Source organism: Erythrolamprus reginae, chromosome 3 (genome assembly GCF_031021105.1).
Source record: "Erythrolamprus reginae isolate rEryReg1 chromosome 3, rEryReg1.hap1, whole genome shotgun sequence".
Classification (NCBI taxonomy): Eukaryota; Metazoa; Chordata; class Lepidosauria; order Squamata; family Dipsadidae; genus Erythrolamprus; species Erythrolamprus reginae.
Window position 1 is genome coordinate 48,652,271 of NC_091952.1, and position 24,518 is coordinate 48,676,788.

At 41.2% G+C, this 24,518-nt stretch overlaps 1 protein-coding gene across 5 annotated transcripts in view; it reads right to left on the reverse strand.

The window, feature by feature from the left end:
- CELSR2 (cadherin EGF LAG seven-pass G-type receptor 2) overlaps window positions 1-24,518 on the reverse strand; it is a 141,857-nt gene that overhangs the window by 37,802 nt on the left and 79,537 nt on the right. For all 5 annotated transcript variants that reach the window (XM_070745165.1, XM_070745169.1, XM_070745168.1 and 2 more), the window contains exons 6-15: window positions 19,735-19,892; window positions 18,374-18,537; window positions 17,420-17,545; window positions 13,532-13,698; window positions 12,714-12,899; window positions 12,029-12,142; window positions 9,625-9,799; window positions 6,740-6,881; window positions 5,232-5,352; window positions 1,491-1,674 (exon numbers count right to left, since the gene is read on the reverse strand). In XM_070745165.1, coding sequence (XP_070601266.1) covers window positions 1,491-1,674; window positions 5,232-5,352; window positions 6,740-6,881; window positions 9,625-9,799; window positions 12,029-12,142; window positions 12,714-12,899; window positions 13,532-13,698; window positions 17,420-17,545; window positions 18,374-18,537; window positions 19,735-19,892 — 1,537 coding nt within the window. The remainder of the gene's footprint in view (window positions 1-1,490; window positions 1,675-5,231; window positions 5,353-6,739; window positions 6,882-9,624; window positions 9,800-12,028; window positions 12,143-12,713; window positions 12,900-13,531; window positions 13,699-17,419; window positions 17,546-18,373; window positions 18,538-19,734; window positions 19,893-24,518) is intronic.

Consider the following 24,518-nt stretch of genomic DNA (forward strand, 5'->3'; position numbering starts at 1 on the left):
CAGCTAAGCCATTGAGAAATATCAGTAGCGGAGGAACAAGTTGTTGCCACAGTTGTGCTCATTTTTGCTTGACTCTGCCAGGCAGCGCGATTCTTTCTTTTTTACATGATTTTCCCTGACTTTTAAACATATTTATTTTTTTATTCATTTATTCATTTGTTTATTTGTTTAATTCGACTTCTATGCCGCTCAATCCCGAAGGACTCATTTTAATACAGTTTGATTTTTTCTTCTTATTTATTCCGGTTTTTTTCACGAATTCCTTGATAATTCCCTGATATTTCCCGAACTGCCAATTTGCCTGATAATTCCCTGATTTCCCTATTTTCCATGTTTGTTTGACACCCTGAAGAATGCACTCTGGTCATATAGAAAACAACACTCCACCCCCTCCAAGTAATCTGATGTGTATGAATCACATGAATCAATGCGATAGTTATATTGCATTATTCCCTTTCATTGCTGGGAGCTGTTTACTTCAGAAAATTGGTGAGCAAAAGTAAGACTTTCCTTTGAATCAAACTTAACTTTGATTCGAGTCTTCAAGTCTGCAGAGAGGGGCAGCATACAAATCTAATAAATAATAATAATAATAATAATAATAATAATAATTATTATTATTATTATTATTATTATTATTATTATTATTAACTTTGTCTTCTGTTTACTTCATAGGCATATCCATGTAGACTAGAGGTGCAAAACTCGATTTCACTGAGGGTTGCATCAGGGTTGTGTTTGACCTCAGGGGGCAGGGGTGGGTGTGGCCAGAGTGGGTGTGGCCTGCTCAATGTCACTCATGTCAGGGATGCCTGTGGTGGCCTGAGTGCTCTGCCAGCAAAAACTCTGCACACACGGCCCTCCCAAGCTCCATTTTCATGGCAGAGGGTTTTAGGCAAGGGTGGGCTACTGCCCGGATTGTGGGGGGGGGACGCAGTAGGGTAGTGAAAATGGAGCTCCATCCCAGATTACCCAATTTGCACTGGAAGCCGTTGAAAGGAAATGCAGGGGGTCCTGCATAAGCCACACCCACTGTGTGGTAGTAAAAATTTTGGTAGCCATTCACTGGTTGTAGGAGGCCATCACAGCCGGAAAGAGAGCTCAGGAACCCATTTTTGGTGGCAGAAGCACCGCAGGCCGGTTCCTCACTGTTCCAGGGTGGCCCCACAGACCACATCTAAGCACCTCACAGGTCAGATGCAGCCCACAGGCCTTGACTTTGACACCCTTGATGAAATATTTTTTCAGAACTAGCACAAAGGTTGTCTGCAATTGTGTTCTTCCAAGATTTCTTTTACACACATACACACACACACACCAAGTCTTGCCTATTGCTAGGGTTACATGGTGGCCTACCATTCAAATCTCATTCCCATCTCATTAACCCTACTCCATTCTTTGGGATCCGCTAAGGTTGCAGTCGCAGTAGACAAATTTGACCCAATCCAAAGCGATTCGCCTGTGCTTTCTGCCCACGGAATATTTCTAACCTTCACAGCCGTTGATGGTAACTTCTGCAAAAGGATTGTCACAGCGGTCACAGCGGCGTCCGATGACACCTGGCTTGCAGGAGCACTGCCCAGTCTCAGCTTCACAGGTGCGAGATAAGGAGCCAGTATGGTAGCAGTCACAGAGGAAACACGTGGCACTATCTGCTGGACGATAGTGATTGTCCTATAGAATAACAGAGAGAGTTCTGTCCATTTTATTTGTTATATATATATATACTCTGTGTGTGTGTGTGTGTGTGTGTGTGTGTGTGTGTGTGTGTGTGTGTATACTGCTCCCAAAAATAAAGGGAACACTCAAATAACACATCCTGGATCTGAATGAATGAAATATTCTCATTGAATACAGTGGTACCTCTACTTACAAACACCTCTACTTACGAACTTTTCTAGATAAGAACCGAGTGTTCAAGATTTTTTTGCCTCTTCTCAAGAACCATTTTCTACTTACAAACCTGAGCCTCCGAAACTGTAACCGGAAAAGGCAGGGAGAAGCCTCCATGGGGCCTCTCTAGGAATCTCCTGGGAGGAAACAGGGCTGGAAAAGGCAGGGAGAAGCCTCTGTGGGGCCTCTCTGGGAATCTCCTGGGAAGAAACAGGGCTGGAAAAGGCAGGGAGAAGCCCCAATGAGGCCTCTCTAGGAATCTCCTGGGAAGAAACAGGGGCCCCACCATCCCTATGGTTTCCCCAATTGCACACATTATTTGCTTTTACATTGATTCCTATGGGAAAAATTGCTTCTTCTTACAAACATTTCTACTTAAGGACCTGATCATGGAACGAATTAAGTTCGTAAGTAGAGATACCACTGTACTTTGTTCTGTACAAAGTTGAATGTGCACAACAGCATGTGAAATTGATTGTCAATCAGTGTTGCTTCCTAAGTGGACAGTTTGATTTCACAGAAGTTTGATTTACTTGGAGTTATATTGTGTTGTTTAATTGTTCCCTTTATTTTTTTGAGCAGTATACAGTGATCCCCCGGGTATTGCGACCCCGATCACTGCGAAATGGCTATATGGCGATTTTTAAACCCGGAAGTAAAAACACCATCTGCGCATGCGCGCCCTGTTTTCTATGGGCCCGCATGCGTAGATGGCGCCGGGCAGATCAGCTGCTGGGCGGCTTTCCTGGGTCTTCCCCCTCTTGCTGGCGGGAGGGCGAGCGGCGGGCATTAGCGAGGAGTTTCCCCACCGCCCACGCAAACTCCTCGCTGCCGCTCGCCCGCCCTTCGCCCGCCCACGCCGTTCGCTCGCGCTGCTTCCCAGCTGGGAAGCGGCGCTGGGGGTGTTACCGGCCACTTGTCCGCCGCCTGCCTGCCCACGCGCCCGCCCTTCGCCCGCCCACGCCGTTCACTCGCGCCGCTTCCCAGCTGGGGGTGTTACCGGCCGCTTGTCCGCCGCCTGCCTGCCCGGTAAGACACATGCGCAGATGGTGTTTTTACTTCCGCAGCGCTACTTCGTGAAAAACCGGTCATTGCGAGGGGTCCTGGAACGGAACCCTCGCACTGATCGGGGGATCACTGTATATGTATATAAATATATACAGTACACATACGGATACCAAACAACAATACACACACACATACACTCACACATATACACCTCTTGACCAATCCAAGACCTAGTGATTGTCTTATACAACAGCATTAAGACTTCTGTCCAGTTTATTTGTCATAATAATCACACACACATACACACATACACAACACTTGGCCAGTCTAAGACCTTTACCAGATATGTTGTTTCCTATTAAATTTTCAACAGTTCACTTGCACACTCAAAGAGGACAGACTTGCCAAGATACTATGATGATTTCTGTCAAATATGTCAAATTCAATTCCATATTAATTTGAGTGATCATATGCACATGTCAAAGCAAGTAACGGTTAAGCATGATGTTTATGAGAAGCAGCAAGCACCAGCACACTCTCAGCTTTTACCCCCCTCTGCATTTCTGGAAGCAAGTCAGAAGTGTTTGATTTCCACTAAAAGCAGCATCTGGAGGGAAAAATCTATGGTTTATGTTACGGCTAGATTCAAATAATAGAAACATAGAAGACTGACGGCAGAAAAAGACCTCACGATCCATCTAGTCTGCCCTTATACTATTTCCTGTATTTTATCTTACAATGGATATATGTTTATCCCAGGCATGTTTAAATTCAGTTACTGTGGATTTATCTACCACGTCTGCTGGAAGTTTGTTCCAAGGATCTACTACTCTTTCAGTGAAATAATATTTTCTCATGTTGCTTTTGATCTTTCCCCCAACTAACTTCAGATTGTGTCCCCTTGTTCTTGCGTTCAGTTTCCTATTAAAAACACTTCCCTCCTGAACCTTATTTAACCCTTTAACATATTTAAATGTTCGGACATTTTAAAAAAATATTGTTAAAACCAATTTTAACTAAGGATGTTGCCATTATTTATTTAATTTTTACTTCATCAAACTCCTCAGCCTGAAGATGACTCAAATAAAATCACAAAATGCATAAAAACAAACATATAAACTAACCAGTATAATAAAAACCATAATTATTGGTCTGGAAAACAGCAAATTACTGGTTGGGAAAAAAAGCAAAATACTTTGTATACACAAAGATACCCACACTTTTTTTGTCTGGTGTGTCATAACTTTCCTTAGTAGGCAAATTCATTTGTTAATGTTTTGATGTTAACATTAACTAATGAATTTGCCTACTAAGGAAAGTTATGACACACCAGACAAAAAAAGATACAGTGTTCCCTCGATTTTCGTGGGTTCGAACTTCGTGAAAAGTCTATACCACGGTTTTTCAAAAATATTAATTAAAAAATACTTCGCGGTTTTCCCCCCTATACCACGATTTTCCCCACCCGATGACGTCATATGTCATCGCCAAACTTTCGTCTGCTTTTAATATTTTTTTAAATAAACTTTAATAAATAAACATGGTGAGTAATAATCTAAATGGTTGCTAAGGGAATGGAAAATTGCAATTTAGGGGTTTAAAGTGTTAAGTGAAGGTTTGTGATACTGTTCATAGCCAAAAATAGTGTATTTACTTCCGCATTTCTACTTCGCGGAAATTCGACTTTCGCGGGCGGTCTTGGAACGCATCCCCCGCAAAAAGTGAGGGAACACTGTACAGCAAGACGATACATATAACTGTATAAGATGATTAAGTTATGAGAGAAATGGGATATTTCTTTTTAACATGTAGAGGTCTCAACATGGGGTGGGGTAAGATTTTACAGTTACAAATATAGATATACATGTCGGCATATCTTTTTTCTTTTGTTTTTCTTTGTTTTTCTCTTTTCCTTTTCTTTCTTTCTTGTTATAGCTGTATGGCTTTGTTTGTTTCTATAATGCCGTGTTTCCCAACCTTGGCAACTTGAAGATATCTGGACTTCAATTCCCAGAATTCCCCAGCCAGCGAATGCTGGCTGGGGGATTCTGGGAGTTGAAGTCCAGATATCTTCAAGGTGCCAAGGTTGGGAAACACTGCTATAATGTACTATTTTTGTTTCTAAATTTCTTAATTTAAAAATAAATCATTTGTTAAAACCATTGAAGGCAAAATGTTTAATAGCCCAGCTATTAAAACAACGAGTAGCAATAAAATATCAATGCAGAAGCAGAAACTGTTTGATCAATCATTCCGCATCCTCTTTGATGATTCTTTAACTCCAGATTGTAGGTGTCTACCCTTAACTAGATAAACAAGCCAAAGCTCACCTTGCAGTGGCACTCTCCATTAGTTTTGTTGCAGTCGGGGTCAAATCCTTTATCAACATCACAGTTGCAGGGGCCACAAATAGGATGCCCCCACCATCCCCGTGGACAGGGCTGGGCTAACCTAACAATGAAAACATGAGGCCTGTTTAAGCATCTTTCAATTATAGAAGAGTATAGTAACTTCTTCATTTAAAAATATGGTATTATTACTGCTACTACTGCTACTGCTTCTACTACTACTACAAATACTACTACTACTACTACTACTACTACTAATAATAATAATAATAATAATAATAATAATAATATAAAATAAAGATAATGATGATGATGATGATGATGATGATGATGATAATAATAATAATAATAATAATAATAATAATAATAATAATAATAATAATAATATTTATATGCCACCCCTCTCCAAAGATTTGGGGCGGCTCAAAACGTATTAAAAAATATAGCATACATCAAGATATAGTTAATTTGAATGAAAAGTTACATTTTAAAAAGTTACATTTAAAAACCAAAGGGAAAAAACTATTAAAACACACACATATCCATTCATACAAACTCATTATACATTCATTGGCAAGGTGGGGAAGAATCTAATAACCCCAAGCTTTGGTGGCATAGGTGAGTCTTTAGACTCTTTCCAAAGGCGAGGAGGGTAGGGGCAATACGAATCTCCGGGGAAAAATGATTCCAGAGGGCCTGGGACTCCACAGAGAAGGCCCTTCCCCAGGTCCCGCCAAGTGACATTGTCTAGTTGACAGGATCTGTAAAAGGCTGACTCTGTGGAACCTAACCGGTCGCTGGGATTCGTATTGTCTTTTCTAATATCTTCCATTCCTTTACACATGAACGGTGTCATAATTTACAAGCTTTCAACAAAGAGAAAATATCTAAAGAAATGTCAGGACGTTTTATTTCGGATTTCCACAAATTTGTTATATTGATGTGCATGGTAAATCACATTATTAGAAGTAATCTCCTTGGTTGGCATACACATATACTGGTACATCAATCATGGTATGTTAATTATGTACTGCATGTACACTGTATATGCAAGCCAATATCACTGCATTCATGCCTCTCCCATACATGAACCAATGTTACACACTGTTAGGATGACATTTTATTTGCACATATATACCCAGATGTAAATGCCTGAGATGTCTATTAATATCTGCAATATGGATCCAGCACTTCCACATTTCAGTTCTACAAATACTGTACTGGAAAGTACCAATACACACTGGCACATAGAAACATAGAAGACTGACGGCAGAAAAAGACCTCATGGTCCATCTAGTCTGCCCTTATACTATTTCCTGTATTTTATCTTACAATGGATATATGTTTATCCCAGGCACGTTTAAATTCAGTTACAGTGGATTTACCAACCACGTCTGCTGGAAGTTTGTTCCAAGGATCTACTACCCTTTCAGTAACAATATAACATCAGTAACATCACAATAAACGTAAGGGAACTTTCTCAGACTCACTTGTTCTCGCAGTATGGCCCGAAGTAGCTATCAGGACACTCACAGGTGTAGCCATGGGAGGAGCTGGGCTTGCGGACACAAATGGCTTGATGCTCACAGGGGTTGAAGGAACAGACATTGGCACAGCTGTCTCCATAATAACCTGGGCATCACAGGAAGAATTCTGGCAATGATCTCCAACCTGAGACTAAATCATAGCCCAGCCAAGCACGAGATTCTGGAATAATCATTCTCTAATCACAACTGAGCTAAAGGCTGCATGTGGGAGGGGTGGCTTGAAAGATAGAAATGACTATGGTGCCTATCTCGTCTGGTATAAGTGAAGTGCTGCTCTGTTATAGAGAACTTTGTCCTTGTATTTTAACTTTTTAATAAAATAATGAAAACCAGAAACAGGCTAATATTATAGGAAAGGGTATATATATACATGTACATGTACATATATGTATGTACATCTACCACACACACACACATACGTGTTGTTGTTAGCTCTGCCCCAAGGACTGAGGAGGTGGATGCAGGGGAAACATCAACATGTTATAGGCCTGTTTTGCTGCCGACAGAGTCAGATGGTGAATTGTCCTCTGCAGAAGGAAGTGACGGTGAGATGGAGGAGGGGGGCTTGGAAGATAGCCCAGGAAGAAGTCAATCACCCTTATCTTCCTTAGATTCGGATGAGGAAATAATGATAGACCCACGCATGCGTAGAACTATGCATAGGAGTGAACAGCTTTAAAAGTATCATAGGAGATTAATTGAGTCCACCTGTGGTTGGGTGGGGTTCAAGTAATTAGGGCTGCTGTTAAATTGGCAGCATGTTGGCCTCGCAATGTGGAGATTATCTGATCGTACTGGTTTGGGACGTGACTTGCTGTTTCAGGACTCTGTTGATTTTTCAAGACGTTGAAACCAAGGCAGAGCAAAGCGTGTGGAAGAAGGAGGGCTGTGACGTTTCTTCACAGCTGCTAGCTAAGTACTTAAGGACTGTTTAAGGGGTTTTTACAGCCTACAAGGTTGTTTTGGGAAGAGAGCTCTTTGCAATACAAAAAGGGTGCTTTGTTTCTTTTGAATTTTGTGATAAAAAACATTGTTTTTGAATTTTCACGTGTGTGTGTGTCTGAATTTTTTACCCTTGAATTTTCGGGAGGCTCATACCATAGAGCTCAGCTGAGCACACACGTATATGTATGTGTATACATGTAAGTATGTATGTATGTACAGTATGTATGTATGGAGGATAGACTGTACCAAGGATGCCAATGCAATGTATGTATGTATGTATGTATGTATGTATGTATGTATGTATGTATGTATACGTTTATATGTATGCAGTGGTGGGCTACGAGCCGGAACACGAAATTGTGCTCGCTGCCGTGGCTAGTAAGTTCTTGTGGGACCAGCGTGATTTTGCTGCTGGACCTGTGAAGGTAGCAAAATTGTGCACGGAGCCACAGGTAAAACCTCGCTGAAACACAGGTGCAATTTTGCTACCTCCACAGGTGCAGCAGCAAAATCGCGCTGGTCCCGCAAGAACTTACGAGCCCCCGCGGCAACTGCAATTTAGCGTTCCGGCTCATATATATACTGTATATGTAACATATTTTTGCTGAATTGAAAATGAAGGGAGACTAGTATAGATCTATTTTCAGGTTGTTTCCTCTCATCAGCTAGCCATGCCCTCCCTGGGATTTGAACCTGTAGCCTCTGCCTTGTAAGGATTGTGTCAAGAATTCGACAGAAAAAAACATATGCATATATGCATATATACACAATCCCTAGTAAGAATATTGGCTTCTGGCCCAACCTCAGTCTTAACTATTAAATAATGAAATAACAATTGTTTATTTATGGTAGTTGTTACATTTTGTATAGTATCCTGATTAGGTGTAATGTCTAAGTACTACTGTGAATAATGTATATATATTTCATGTTATTTCAATAATTATGCTAAGATAACAACCTTCATTTTGCTGTATAATAGCTATTTAATTAAGGAAATTATCAAAAACAAACTACAGTGGTACCTCTACCTAAGAACTCCTCTACTTACAAACTTTTCTAGATAAGAACCGGGTGTTCAAGATTTTTTTGCCTCTTCTCTAGAACCTTTTTCCACTTACAAACCTGAGCCTCCGAAACTGTAACTGGAAAAGGCAAGGAGAAGCCTTCATGGATCCTCTCTAGGAATCTCCTGGGAGGAAACAGGGCCGGAAAAGGCAGGGAGAAGCCTCCATGGGGCCTCTCTAGGAATTTCCTGAGAGGAAACAGGGCCTCCAACCCTCCCTGTGGTTCCCCCAATCGTACACATTATTTGCTTTTACATTGATTCCTATAGGAAAAATTGCTTCTTCTTACAAACTTTTCTACTTAAGAACCTAGTCATGGAACGAATTAAGTTCATAAGTAGAGGTACCACTGTATATAGGATTAAAGCAAACAGCATAGAAAGTCCATATATTGTACAAATGTATCATAAGAAAGAACAGTCAAAACACAGTAAATTTATAAAGTACCTTTCCATCAAATCAGGATGAATCAGAATGAATCAGAATAAATTCAGAGGTTTAATAATACTACTATTTCAAACTCTGACTCAGCTATTACACAACTTAGAATAATGCTTTGAGTACAATGCAGACATTATTTACAATAGTTAGGCCCATTACATATCATACATGGCAAATACTCGGTGCCCTCCAGATATGTTGGACTTTAGCCACCTAAATCTTAAGCAGTATTATAAAAATTTTAGAGGATTTTAAAAAATATATGTATACACTGAATTTATATGGCAGCCCATCTTACGGTACTCAATTCTAGGCCACCAACGAACCATAATATGGAGTCTGCTTCCCCATTACAATCACACTGTCCCTTCCACTGACCTGGATCACAACTGCATGAATAACTATCCCAATCATCGTTGCAGTAGCTATTGAGAGGACAGGGATTGGAGTCACAAGGGTCTGGGATACTGCAGCCATACTCCACATTCACTTTCTCAGCCTGGTTTACATTAAAGTTGATAGCACCGCCTGATATCTCTCCCATCCTTACACCCTGGAGGATCCAAGCAAAAACAAACAAAAAACAAAAAACCAACAATAAGGAGAAGATTAGCTCTTAAATACATAGATTATTCTTTTGCACATTTATTTCTTGCTTTTGATTCTCAGTGAACCTATGAACTCAGTGAACTATGAACCGGGAACCTTAGTGAACACAATTTGTAGCTTATTTATACCAACAGCCTTCCAATTCTAATTTTAGGGAACTAAAAAGCTAAATATAAATATCTTCACTCAAATCAGCCACCTATGAGATCTGCAGCCCCTAGATGGTGCTGCATTGCTTAAAATAAACACCATTAATACTTGACAGATCGGTACAAATGCAGTTGGTTCCAGTATTCATTGAATTCAAGATGCTATATACTCAGTCCCCATTCATAAATGGGAAATACTGAGCCAGCATGACTATTCAGTGGGAAAACTGGAAAAAAAATGCTGTTACAGAATTGTGAATTGTATTCTACAGGCAGTCCTTGATTTACAACAGTTTGTTTAATGATTTTCTCAAAACTGAAAAAGTTTTGACCTTCACATTTACAACCATTGCAGATGGTCACGTGATCAAAATTCATACACTTGGGAACTGACTCGTTTTTATGACAGTTGCAGTCTCTTGGGGGTCATGTGATAACCTTCTGTGACCTTCTAACAAAGTCTATGGGGAAACTATATTCACTTAACACCATGTTACTAACTTAACACCTGCAGTGATTCACTTAACAAATTTTGGCCAGAGAGGTCATAAGGTCATCTCTTTCTTAGCAATAGAAATACTGGGCTCAACTATGGTCGTAAGTCGAGGACTACTGTATGTGTTGTTGGTTTTATTTAAGATCCGCATAATGTAGAGATGACTTAGGACCAGTGATGGCGAATCTTTTTTAACTCAGGTACTATAATAATAATAATAATAATAATAATAATAATAATAATAATAATAATAATTATTATTATTATTATTATTATTATTTATTAGATTTGTATGCCGCCCCTCTCCAAAGACTCGGGGCGGCTCACAACAACATAAACAGTGTACAAATACAATTTTCAAATACAATTTAAAACCCTTATAATAAAATAAAATAATCACACAACCAATCAAACCATACACCAGCCTTGACAATTGGGGTGTGTGCTAGTTTCCCCATGCCTGGTGGCAAAGATGAGTTTTTAATAACTTACAAAAGGCGAGGAGGGTGGGGGCAATTCTAATCTCTGTGGGGAGTTGGTTCCAGAGGGCCGGGGCCGCCACAGAGAAGGCTCTCCCCCTGGGTCCTGCCAGACAACATTGTTTAGTCAACACGACCTGGAGAAGGCCAACTCTGTGGGACCTAATCGGCCACTGGGATTCGTGTGGCAGAAGGTGTCTCAGAGGAATTCTGGTCTCATGCCATGTAGGGCTTTGTAGATCATAACTGTTTATGAGTGCGAACCCACACCCATAATCAATGTTCCCATGTGTGCCCACACCCATAATCAATGTCTATATGTGCTCTACATGTGTGCACGACTCCGCTGGGCTGCCCCATCCCCCCATGCATGCACGCACAAACCCCCTCCCTGCTCCTCCAATAGACCCATTTTTCACCCTCCCCAGGCTCCAGAGGCTTCCCTGGAACCTAGGGAGAGTAAAAATGGCTTGAAGGCCCTCCGGAGGCTGAAAATGCCCTCCCAGAGCATCCACATGAGCCAAAATTGAGCTGGCCAGCATGCACATATGTACTGGAGCTGAGCTAGGGACATGGCTCGTGTGTTGGCATATATGGCTCTGTGTGCCGCCTGTGGCACATGTTCCATAGGTTCGCCATCACAGACTTAGGACCTAAAAGCATGCCTGCTTCATTCAATTTTCAGCAAAAGCAGGCTGCAGGATGGGACTCATCAGTACACAGCTCTGGTTCCTGGAGATTTCCAGATAGCTTCTAATTTATTTAAATATATAGTTATACTTTGTGTATAGTTAGACACAGACACATGCTCCACAACAATCTCTCCCGGTTACATAATTTCTTAAGGATGTCAGTTACGTTATGCACTTAAGAGTGATGTGATCTAATCAGTTGAGCCTACCTTTCCCGAAACGTATGTCTATATAAAAAGCACAGAAGAAAGAAAAAAGAAGTGATGGAGCCTGCACCTGAAGGGTCAATCATGGTATGGCCCATTGGCCCAATGACATCCGGAAAGGGCCATCCAGGCTTGGTCTTCACCCACTCACCTGCATACAACCCCGGAATCCATGCTGCAGGTTTCCCTTCTCCCCCAGTACAGCACCAATACTCAAATTCCGCATTTTTAGTCCACGAAGTTCACTACTAATATTGGCCATCACCTGGAGGATAGAGAAGGCAAAGCGGAAATTGTTCTTCCTTAATTTCTTGATGAGAACACAGTACTTATTTGTATAATGTCAAGATCAGATGTTACAAACCATGAGGACAGTGGTGAAAGCCAAGAAGAGGTGGGCTGGAATAAATCATTAAGATAGCTGTAGATTGATACTGAAGAATTTTAAAGAATTAATTAACTATAACTGAAAATCTACAGAAAAGGAGCTTAGGTATAAGAATAGTCAAAGAGATTAGTGATAAATTGTATTAGACTACTAGGAATCAATTTAGATCCATCCCATAGGTAGCGTTAGTTCCCCTGGATTAAATTATGCTACAAGTGTTACATCCTTGGAGAGGGGTGGCATATAAATCCAATGAATGAATGAATGAATGAATGAATGAATGAATGAATGAATGAATGAACGTATGAATGAATGAATGAATGAATGTACGTATGAATGAATGAATGTATGAATGAATGAATGAATGAATGAATGAATGAATGAATGAATGAATGAATGATTCAGCCATTAGTGGACCATTGATATTGAGTTCTAGAGCTCACTGTACCTGGTGCAAACCATAATCAAAAGCCATTATGGCTAACCACTGGGCTTCTGGATTGTCCCAGCTGCTATGCAGCTCCAACTGTAGGTGATGCCAGTCACCATCATTCACTTTCACCTGGTGTAACCTCAATGCTGAAATCTGGCTGTTGGCTCGGTACACGGTCATCAGCACTGTACCTTCATTTAACTGAGGAAAGAGATAAGAACAGAATGAGTTTAGTTTTGAGCCATGTTTTCACTGTGGAAGGCACTACCTGTAGTTTCATTTACCTTTGCTACTGGCTCGGAGATGTGCATGCCTAGATGCTTGCTTCGCTCACGCACGCACCGTTTCCGCACATGTGTGAAGCTTTTGCGCATGCACAGATAATCTGTGATGACGTAGGGCGGGTGGGTGGAGCCTCCCGCTGTGCTACTGATGCACCCGAACCAGGGAGAACTGGCAGCAACCCACCACTGGGCACCACCCATTTTTCTCCATCAAATCCCCCCACCTAGAGTCCAGAAAGTGCACAGTTCCATTTCTGCCCTTAAGAGCTACATGGAGACGATAACTCACATTGCAGTTTGCTGCCACTGCAATTGGAATGGAAGACTAGACCCTTCTCCATGTTTTAAAATCCCCCCCCCCCAACAATCCTATGATATGGTGCTCCAAAATATACACATTTTACCAATAAATGTTGGTGGGATATTTTTCAGAACGCTAGGAGGCCATGGGACGCAAGGTGCCCTGGTGTGTTGCAATGCAAATTGATTTTCTCCAGGCCACTAATCTGCAAGAGGTAAATGTAAATGCATAAAGTGTTGCCCGCTCACCCAAAGTGTTATGGTAGAATGCTGCCCCGCTGCAGCACGCAGGAGGACGCCGTTGCTCTGCCTGGTACGAAACATGAGTCCAATGTGCCATGGAAGCGTGATGATCAATGCCAAATTACTCCAAATCACCATACTGTTGCCCAAGAACCGCTGAGGACTTGCCATTTCTTCACAGAGAAAGAAAAAGGAGTTCAACAAGTGTGTAAAATATTGCAGAACTATGTGTGTGTGTGTGTGAGAGAGAGAGAGAGTGAGGTGGGTTCCTGCCGGTTCAGACTAGTTCTATAGAACCAATAGCGGGAATTTGTATACTCTGAAAAGTATGGCATATAGCAGTGATGGCGAACATATGGCATGGGTGCCACAGGTGGTAGGCAGAGCCACATCTGCTGGCATGCAAACCGTTGCCCTGGCTTAGATCCAACGTGCATGTGTGTGCTGGCCAGCTGATTTTTGGCTCACACAGAGGCTCTGGGAGGGCATTTATGGCTTCCAAAGAACCTCCAGGAAGATAGGGGAAGCCTTTGGAGCCAGGGGAGGGCGAAACATGAGCCTACTGGGCCCACCAAAAGTTGGGAAAGTAGCCTGTTCCTGGCCTTCAGAGGGCCTCCCTGAGGAGGGGGAAACTGTTTTCATCCTCCCCAGGCATTGGATTATGCGTATGGGCACTCGCACATGCACGATAGTGCACACCCACGCTCTTTCGGCACCCAAGGAAAAAAAGGTTCACCATCACTGGTATATAGAATTGGCTTGCCACTGCCTTTCATAGTATTATATACAGTGAAGGGTTGCAATAATTTTTATTTTGTAGGTGTGGTTTGCTGGCCATGTGACCAGGTGGGAGTGGCTTGACAATCATGTAACCAGGGCATGGCTTAAAGGTCATGTGACTGGCTTAAAGGTGGCCAACTTGACACCACTCACATCACGGGTTTGGGTTAGGGTAAGGGTGCCTGGCCTCTCCTTGCCTCAAAGAGATACAATTTCCCTATTTACTATTACTAAGCATCCAAAATATACTATTTAATTCTATGTATATATGCCATATGTGTACATACATATTACACACAGGTATATAAAAATATACATTATCTACTATATAAACTGTATGTGCATGTACACACATACACACACACACACAGCTCTTCTAAAATTATACACATTCAACATCATTTACTGCGATAGGAAAAACCATAGCAAGAGCTCAGAAAGGAAAAAAAGGAAAAAATTCCAAATTTTTCTACTGGTTCTGCGTACCTGACCGTACCTGTAGGAACCATCACTAGTTATATATTTGTACATATGTCACAAAAAGAGAGGGAAAACATTTTTATATTATTTTTGTAGTTTTGTTATATAAGACTCAAGAAGAGGTAAGATGGCTTGCGCCATTTCTGCAGGACTGCTAGAGCCTACTATATATGCCCACATTACACCAACACTCCGCAGTCTGCATTGGTTGCCGATCAGTTTCCGGTGACAATTCAAAGTGTTGGTTATGACCTATAAAGCCCTTCATGGCACCGGACCAGATTACCTCAGGGACCGCCTTCTGCTGCACGAATCCCAGCGACCAGTTAGGTCCCACAGAGTGGATCTTCTCCGGGTCCCATCAAATAAGCAATGTCGCCTGGCGGGACCCAGGGGAAGAGCCTTCTCTGTGGCGGCCCCGGCCCTCTGGAACCAACTCCCCCCAGAGATTAGAACTGCCCCCACCCTCCTTGCCTTTCGTAAACAACTTAAAACCCACCTCCGCCGCCAGGCATGGGGGAATTGAGATCCTCTTTCCCCCTAGGCCTTTACAATTCTATGCATGGTATGTATGTATGTATGTTTGGTTTTTTATATTAATGGATTTTTAATCATTTCTAATACCAAATTACTATTGTACACTGTTTTATTGTCATTGTTAGCCGCCCCGAGTCTCCGGAGAGGAGCAGCATACAAATCCAATAAAGAAATAAAGAAAGAAATAAAGAAAGAAAGAAATATTGGTTTCTTGATTGCTGAAAATGTGAGAACCAATAAACTCATTTTATAATTATCAACATTTCTAGTCATTAACATGTGGAAGGATGATGACAAGGAGGTGAGGACCCAGTTAAAAAAAAATCCCAGGGGAAATGGATTATGCAGATCCCTTCTAAGTCAGGATTCAGGCTCAGGCATGGAAAAGAAACGACACTTCTTCCTTAAAAGATGAGCTATTTTGGAAATCTGGATGGGTGGCGTGTACTCTTCTTGGCTCTATTAAATCTTTCAGTAGCATTCCACAATGTAAAGCATAGTACTTTTGGAAATGAAGAATGCGACAACAGAGAATGAGGTGGCTCGATGGAGTCACTGAAGCAGTCGGCGTGAGCTTAAATGGACTCCGGGGGATAGTAGAGGACAGGAAGGCCTGGAGGAACATTGTCCATGGGATCACGATGGGTCAGACAAGACTTCCCAACTAACAACGCTCTTTGGGGCTGCTTGCAAGGGCAATAGTTTCACTCCTATCTAAGCAAATGGATATTTATTTTTATTTACTTTATTTATTTATTAGATTTGTATGCCGCCCCTCTCCGCAGACTCGGGGCGGCTGGCTCACAGCAATGATAAAAACAATATACAGTAAGAAATCTAATATTAAAGTTTAAAATAACAATTTTACATTAAAAAGCCTAAAAACCTCAGTATATAAAAAAGCATGCACACAAACATAACATACATACAGCTACATAGGCAAGGGGGGATGTCTCAGTCCCCCCATGCCTGACGGCAGAGGTGGGTTTTAAGAAGCTTACGAAAGGCAAGGAGGGTGGGGGCAGTCCTGATCTCTGGGGGGAGCTGGTTCCAGAGGGTGGGGGCCACCACAGAGAAGGCTCTTCCACTGGGTCCCGCCAGACAACATTGTTTAGTTGACAGGACCTGAAGAAGGCCAACTCTGTGGGACCTAACCGGCTGCTGGGATTTGTGCGGCAGAAGGCGGTCTCGCAGATATCCTGGTCCGGGGCCATGAAGGGCTTTATAGGTCATAACCAACACTTTGAATTGTGACCGGAAACTGATCGGCAACCAATGCAGACGGCGGAGTGTTGGAGTAACATGGGCATCCCTACGAAAGCCCATGATTGCTCTCGCAGCTGCATTCTGCACGATCTGAAGTTTCCAAACACTCTTCAAAGGTAGATATAGTGGACTGTTATAGTATTCAAACTCTTGTTTGCCCTAATGTGTGGTACCCTTGAGCTTTGTGCTCTCCCTGTATTATTTAACATTTATATGAAAACTTGGGAGTGGTCGTACATTGGCTCAGGTGAGGTGTCACCCACATATTCCATGGAAGTCTTGAACCTCTGCTACTAAACCCCGGATAGAGCAAGACCTACTCAGATTAAGCCTTTTTCTGTTTTTGTTCCACTCCTTGTTATAACCAACCAGACATGTGGGAGCTACCATCCTAAATAAAGGCTTGAACCATTGCTTCTCTACCCCTGCTAATTTATATTGGAAGATATAACCACTTTAGAAGAAAGTGGTTTCTTTTGTTAACTTTTGAGTCTTTTGATAACTTAGATCCGCAGGCATTTGCAAGGATGGATCAGCACATCTTCTCTCTCTATTTTTTTGTACTGGGAAAAAAAAGAGAGCGGGAGGGGGGGAGAGAGAGAGAGAGAGAAAGAGAGAGGGGGGGGAGAGAGAAAGAGAGAGCTCCAGGAAGTCCTAGAACGTTAGCATCCCCACCTTTTCTTCTATTTCTTCTAATAATTAGAATATTGTAATTATGTATTTTCTCTTTCTGTGGAGCTAGGAAAGGTGTGACTTCCTGATATAGTTCCTGGCAATTAGCACATGTGTCATTCCTAAAAAGCACCTTCATTAGCAGCTCCCATCTTTTACCTTGTTTGCAGTCCTTGCCTCCAAAACCCAGGGGACATTCACAGGTGAAAGTGTTCCACTGGTTGACACAAGTTCCACCATTATGACAAGTGTTGCTATCACAAAAATTCATCTTGGCAGAGCAGCCTGAAAAGAGAATGGAAGAACGCACTGGGGAGGGTAGTAATAGAAGATTCTCCAGGGATTAGGAAAGAGTTTGCTGAATTTGCTACTGAGTAATGAGGAGCTAAGTCATGAATGAAAGTCATTCCTATGGATGTGTTATACTTTAGACCAGCGGTCCCCAAACTATGGCACGTGGGCCACATGCGGACCGCTGAGGCCATTTATCCGGCCTGTGGGTGAGTGACAGGAGCACATCTAATTTTCCATGAATAAAATGCGGTATTTTGTTAGTAACTAACATCAATCATCAAAAAAGTTGCAAAAGTTTTTTTTCTAATTTTGTCATCCAGTTACATTCATTTTCTTTTAATTAAATTCCCTCCTCAAAAAAGTACAACACCAATTAGATTTCTAACTTATTAACCATTATGCCAAAGTGCTTCCTTCTTTCTTTATACATTTTTCTATAAGCCAAGAAAACCTTGTACGTATAGCCAAACAGATGTTAACAAAAGAAAATTAAAAACAAAACATAAACATATATGAATTTCAGACTTCTTTCCCCACCCCCTCTAAATAGTACGTTCCCATTTTGTTTTTTACTTTAAAATAAGGTATGTGCAGTGTGCATAAGGATTTGTTCATAGTTTTTTTTATAGTCCACCCCTCCAACAGTCCGAGGGACAGTGAACTGGCCCCCTGTGTAAAAAGTTTGGGGACCCCTGCTTTAGACAATGGCTAAGGCCTGTTGAGATGTTCTCAATAGGTGGTTGTCTGTTTGCCAATTTCCACCCACAGGAACTCCCACCATTTGCGTAAACTTTCAATTTCCCCCAGAATTCATCATACCAGGCAAAGTTCCATTATTTGCAATGAAGTCAGCCAGGTCTACATCTTGATTATCAATCAGGAAGTCTCTCATGCAACCTATAAAATGCCGGTTCCGTACTGGGAAACTCTCGGGAAGATCAGGAATGCCACCCAGTAACAAGGGACCTGTCAAATCCAAGGATCTGTAAAAGTCAAATTAGAGTTACTCAAGAGAAAAACATGGTCAAGGAAAATAAATATATCTGCTTGAGAAAGTTATTCTGGCCTAAACAGATTTAAGCTGTCATCAACCACACATTATATTAAAAGAGTAGACTTGTAGACTTCAGGTCTACAGTCATAGAGTCACTATGAATCCAATTTTATAGTAGAGGTTTATAGCAGAAGTTTGAAATGTTAACAAATCATTATGTATGAAAAAATGCAGCAGTAGAAGATAGCCTAAACAGATTTAAGCTGTCATCATCACACATTATATTAAAAGAGTACACCTGTAGACTTCAGAATCACTATGAATCCAATTTTATAGTAGAGGTTTATAGCAGAAGTTTGAAATTTTAACAAATCATTATGTATGTAAAAAAGCAGCAGCAGAAGATAGCAGGGAAGGCTAAGGAATATACACTGATCAAAAAATTAAGGGAAACGCTTAAACAACACAATATAACTCCAAGCAAATCAAACTTCTGTGAAATCAAACTGTCCACTTCGGAAGCAATACTGATTGACAATCACTTTCACACAGTCTCCACACATTCAACTTCGTACAGAACAAAGTATTCAATGAGAATAGTTCATTCATTCAGATCTAGGAGGTGTTATTTGAGTGTCCCCTTTATTTTTTTGAGCAGTATATATATCATCACCATCTCAAATGTCCTGCCCTGAATGTATTCTTCACTTCTCAGAATTTTCAGCAATAACCAAATTGACTGGGGTATTTGGGAGTTAAGGACTGTTCATTCAATCCAGAAGACTCTTGGGTTAAGGGAGACTACCGTAACAGCTGAATAGTATTTAGAAAATAGAAATAATGTATTTTGGAACATACAGTAATATTAGTCCTTATGATGGTTACGGGCTTATGTACTATATAGGCATCCATGCAACATGTCAAACTACCAGCTTCCTATCTCAATGAATACCAGTACATTATAGCAGATGACCAATAAAATCTATAATACTTCACATTCTCATATAGGGTGAAGTTGAGCCAGGGAAATTAATAAAGTTAATTAGAGCCCCACGGCTTATCTTCCTCACAGCCATTTCCCCACTGAATAACTCCTGTAAAGTCAATCTGCTTTCACCCATCTCTATTCCATACTTATGATTATAAGCTCATCAGGTGAACTTAATAGTGCTTGTAAAATTCTCACTTCTTTGTGCCTGATTGGGTCCCTTGAGCTGAACAGGAATAGTTTCCGAGAATAGAGCCAAATTTCAAGGCCACTGAAGTGTCACAGTCATCCACTGTCACCACAGCTACTTTCTCATCGGAAGGCCCCTGTGGAATTCCAGACGTCCCCAGGACAGGCTGTGAAAAGAAAGCAGAAATGCTGTCATTAAACTTCAGGGCAGTTTACAGTTACGACAGAAAATATTGACCAGAATACTGACCAAAACCTACCGAACAATGCAAATGCTCTCATACAGCTGCTCCCAAATTAGAATGAATCTAGCAAAAAGGCCCATTTCGAATTTGCACTTTGCATTCTCTCTTTGCACCCCTCTACAGTTGACTCCAGATACACCCATGATAAAGTGGCTTCTTTCAAGGTGGTTTTTTTATTCCACATTTTTATTATTATTATTATTATTATTATTATTATTATTATTATTATTATTATTATTATTATTAATTGGATTTGTATGCCGCCCCTCTCCGTAGACTCGGGGCAGCTAACAACAGTGGTAAAAACAACATGCGACAATCCAATACTAAAACAGCTAAAAGCCCTTATTTTAAAACCAATCATACATACAAACATACCATGCATAAATTGTAGAAGCCTAGGGGGAAAGAATATCTCAGTCCCCCCATGCCTGACGGCAGAGGTGGGTTTTAAGGAGCTTACGAAAGGCAAGGAGGGTGGGGGCTATTCTAATCTCTGGGGGGAGTTGGTTCCAGAGGGCCGGGGCCGCCACAGAGAAGGCTCTTCTCCTGGGTCCCGCCAAACGGCATTGTTTAGTTGACGGGACCCGGAGAAGGCCCACTCTGTGGGACCTAACTGGTCGCTGGGATTCGTGCGTTCAGACCTGTTTGTCTGAACCTTTTTTAAGGGGCTTTTTAAAGTCACTTTTTTAAGGGACATGCATAAGTGCATCAGCTGCCTACCATCCCTGTCCTAATGTTACATAGAAACATAGAAACATAGAAGTCTGACGGCAGAAAAAGACCTCATGGTCCATCTAGTCTGCCCTTATACTATTTTCTGTATTTTATCTTAGGATGGATATATGTTTATCCCAGGCATGTTTAAATTCAGTTACTGTGGATTTATCTACCACGTCTGCTGGAAGTTTGTTCCAAGGATCTACTACTCTTTCAGAAAAATAATATTTTCTCAGGTTGCTTTTGATCTTTCCCCCAACTAACTTCAGATTGTGTCCCCTTGTTCTTGGGTTCACTTTCCTATTAAAAACACTTCCCTCCTGAACCTTATTTAACCCTTTAACATATCTAAATGTTTCGATCATGTCCCCCCTTTTCCTTCTGTCCTCCAGACTATACAGATTGAGTTCATTAAGTCTTTCCTGATACGTTTTATGCTTAAGACCTTCCACCATTCTTGTAGCCCGTCTTTGGACCCGTTCAATTTTGTCAATATCTTTTTGTAGGTGAGGTCTCCAGAACTGAACACAGTATTCCAAATGTGGTCTCACCAGCATTCTATATAGCGGGATCATAATCTCCCTCTTCCTGCTTGTTATACCTCTAGCTATGCAGCCAAGCACCCTACTTGCTTTCCCTACCGCCTGACTGCACTGTTCACCCATTTTGAGACTGTCAGAAATCACTACCCCTAAATCCTTTTCCTTTGAAGTATTTGCTAACACAGAACTGCCAATACAATACTCAGATTGAGGATTCCTTTTCCCCAAGTGCATTATTTTACATTTGGAAACATTAAACTGCAGTTTCCATTTCTTTGACCATTTATCTAGTAAAGCTAAATCATTTACCATATTACAGACGCCTCCAGGAATATCAACCCTATTGCACACTTTAGAGTCATTGGCAAATAGGCAAACCTTCCCTACCAAACCTTCCCCTATGTCACTCACAAACATATTAAAAAGAATAGGACCCAGAACAGACCCCTGTGGCACACCGCTTGTAACCTGACTCTGCTCAGAATACTCGCCATTAACAATAACTCTCTGATGTCTACGCTTCAGCCAGCTGCAAATCCATTGAACTATCCAGGGATTAAGTCCAATCTTCACTAATTTATCTATCAGCTCTTTATGTGGAACAGTATCAAAGGCTTTGCTGAAGTCCAGGTAGGCAATATCCACGGCACCACCTTCATCCAACACCTTTGTGACATAGTCAAAGAAATCAATGAGATTAGTCTGACATGATTTGCCTTCAGTAAAGCCATGCTGATTTGGGTCCAATAAGTTATTGTTTTTTAGGTGCTGATTTATCCTCTTTTTGAGTAGAGTCTCCATCATTTTAACTACCACTGATGTCAAGCTAACTGGCCTGTAGTTACCAGCTTCTTCTCTACTGCCCTTCTTGTGAATTGGCACAACACTGGCCATTCTCCAATCCTCAGGAACTTCTCCTGTTAACAAGGATTGGTTAAACAAATCAGTCAGGGGGGTAGTAATGACAGATCTGAGTTCTTTAAGAACTCTGGGGTGGATGCCATCTGGACCCATTGCCTTATTTATCTTTAATAGTTCAAGTTCTTCTAAGTCATCGGCTTCTAAGATCACTGGAGCTGAATCCGTACAGCTGGAAGCAATGCTATATCCCTCTATAGTATTATTTTGTAAGGTGTCTTTTGAGAAAACTGAACAGAAGTAGCTATTGAAATGGTCAGCGATCTCCTTATTCCCATTAATGCATGTACTACTCCCAGTACTAAGCTTCGTGATGCCGCAGTTTTTCTTCTTCTTATCACTAATATATCTGAAGAAGGTTTTATCCCCCTTCTTTACAGATTTGGCAATTTCTTCCTCTTTTGAGGCTTTAGCAGCATATATTATCTGTTTCGCCTCCTTCTGTCTCATTTTATACACCTCCCTATCAGCTATACTTCCAGACTCTTTATACCTCCTATAGGCAGCCTTTGTTTCATTGACTATAGCCCTTACATCATTGCTAAACCATAGCGGTTTCTTCTTCCTTTTACCTTTAGTTATTTGTCTTACATACAGTCCAGTGGCTTTTAAGATGGCCTTTTTTAATACAGTCCACTGGATGCTCGCTCCTGCCATTTTATCCCTCCCCTTTAATTCATTATCTAAATATTCCCCCATTGCATTAAAATTTGTTTTTCTGAAATCCAATACTTTGGTTGCATTATAGGATTGCTCACAATGAGTTTTTACATCAAACCACAAACATAGATGGTCACTGCAACCTAAATTCTCTCCCACCTTGACATCTGAAACCCAATTCCCATTCGTAAAAACTAAATCTAGAATATTCTCCCCTCTAGTTGGTGTCTTAACCAGCTGTGCCAGAGCTGCTCCTGTAAAGGCCTCTACTATATTCTTACTTTTGCATGTAAGGGCACTGGGGATATTCCAGTCAACATCAGGCATGTTGAAATCACCCATAACCACAATATCTCCCTTTACTGCCATTTGGGTAATTTCATCCACCATCTTGTTGTCATATTCCTCGGATTGCCCTGGAGGCCTATAGATCACCCCAATTCTAATGACAGAACCTTCTTTATTTTGCATGCAAATCCAGAGAGTCTCTAGATCTTGACACGTATTTTGAATTAGTGTTGTTTTTAGACTTTCTTTAATATAAATGGCTACTCCACCTCCCCTTCTCTCTATTCTATCCTTCCTATACAGTGTATATCCTGGTATGGATATTTCCCATTCATTAGAATCCTTAAACCATGTCTCAGTTATGGCAACCAGGTCCAAATTATCTCTAGATATTATGGCCATTAATTCACAGAGCTTGTTGCTCAAGCTTCGAGCATTTGTGCACATTACCCGAAGAACATTATTTTCGTTATTAGTTTGCCCCTTATCATCAACAACTACATCTATATTATTTGCAGCTCCCTTTTCATAAGCTTCCAAAAACTGCTTTATCCTCATTGGTCGGGGACAGAAATCACCCACATCAGTTACATCTCTGTCCCCTTTACCTAGTTTAAATGCCTGTCCAAAAAAGTTCTGAATTCCTCACCGAGCACCTGGGTACCTCTGTATGATGGATGCAAACCATCCCTCTTAAACAACTCCTTATTAGACCACCTACTGACATCATGACTTACATAGCCAAAACCTTCAGCTTTACACCACTGCCTTAACCACACATTAAACTCTCTGATACACGTTGTTTTATCCTCTTGGCCACAAACCGGTAACACCTCTGAGAAAGTCACTGAATCAGTTATTTTACCCAGCTCCACACTTAGACATTGAAAATCTCTTTTTACTACATTAACATTTCTCTGGGACAAATCATTTGTGCCAAGATGCACCACCACATCAACGTTATTACCTTTACTCACAGTCTTAACAATGTTTGTAATCCGCCTCCTGTCCCTGCTGGCAGTGGTCCCTGGGAGACACCTCAGCACCTTCACCACATCCTTGCTCTGTCCCAAATCAACACCTCTAACGGTCGAATCACCCACAAGAAAATGTGTCCTCTTTTTATTTCTACTAACTGTACTTGATGGTTTGGTGACATTTACGACAACTTCCCCTTTGAACATCCCCTCATTCTCTGCCTGAGGGACCTTGCTTCCCTCTTATTAGTACCCATATCATGTAAACCCATATAAACAGTGTTATATCTATGTATACTTGAATGAATGAATGAATGAATGAATGAATGAATGAATGAACATGGAGCAAAGTTAGCCTTTTTCCTGTGAAAAGTGAACAAGTTGGTTTTCTTCTGACTTTGCTATTCTTCAACAACACCTGTCAGCTCTTGGCCATAATTAAG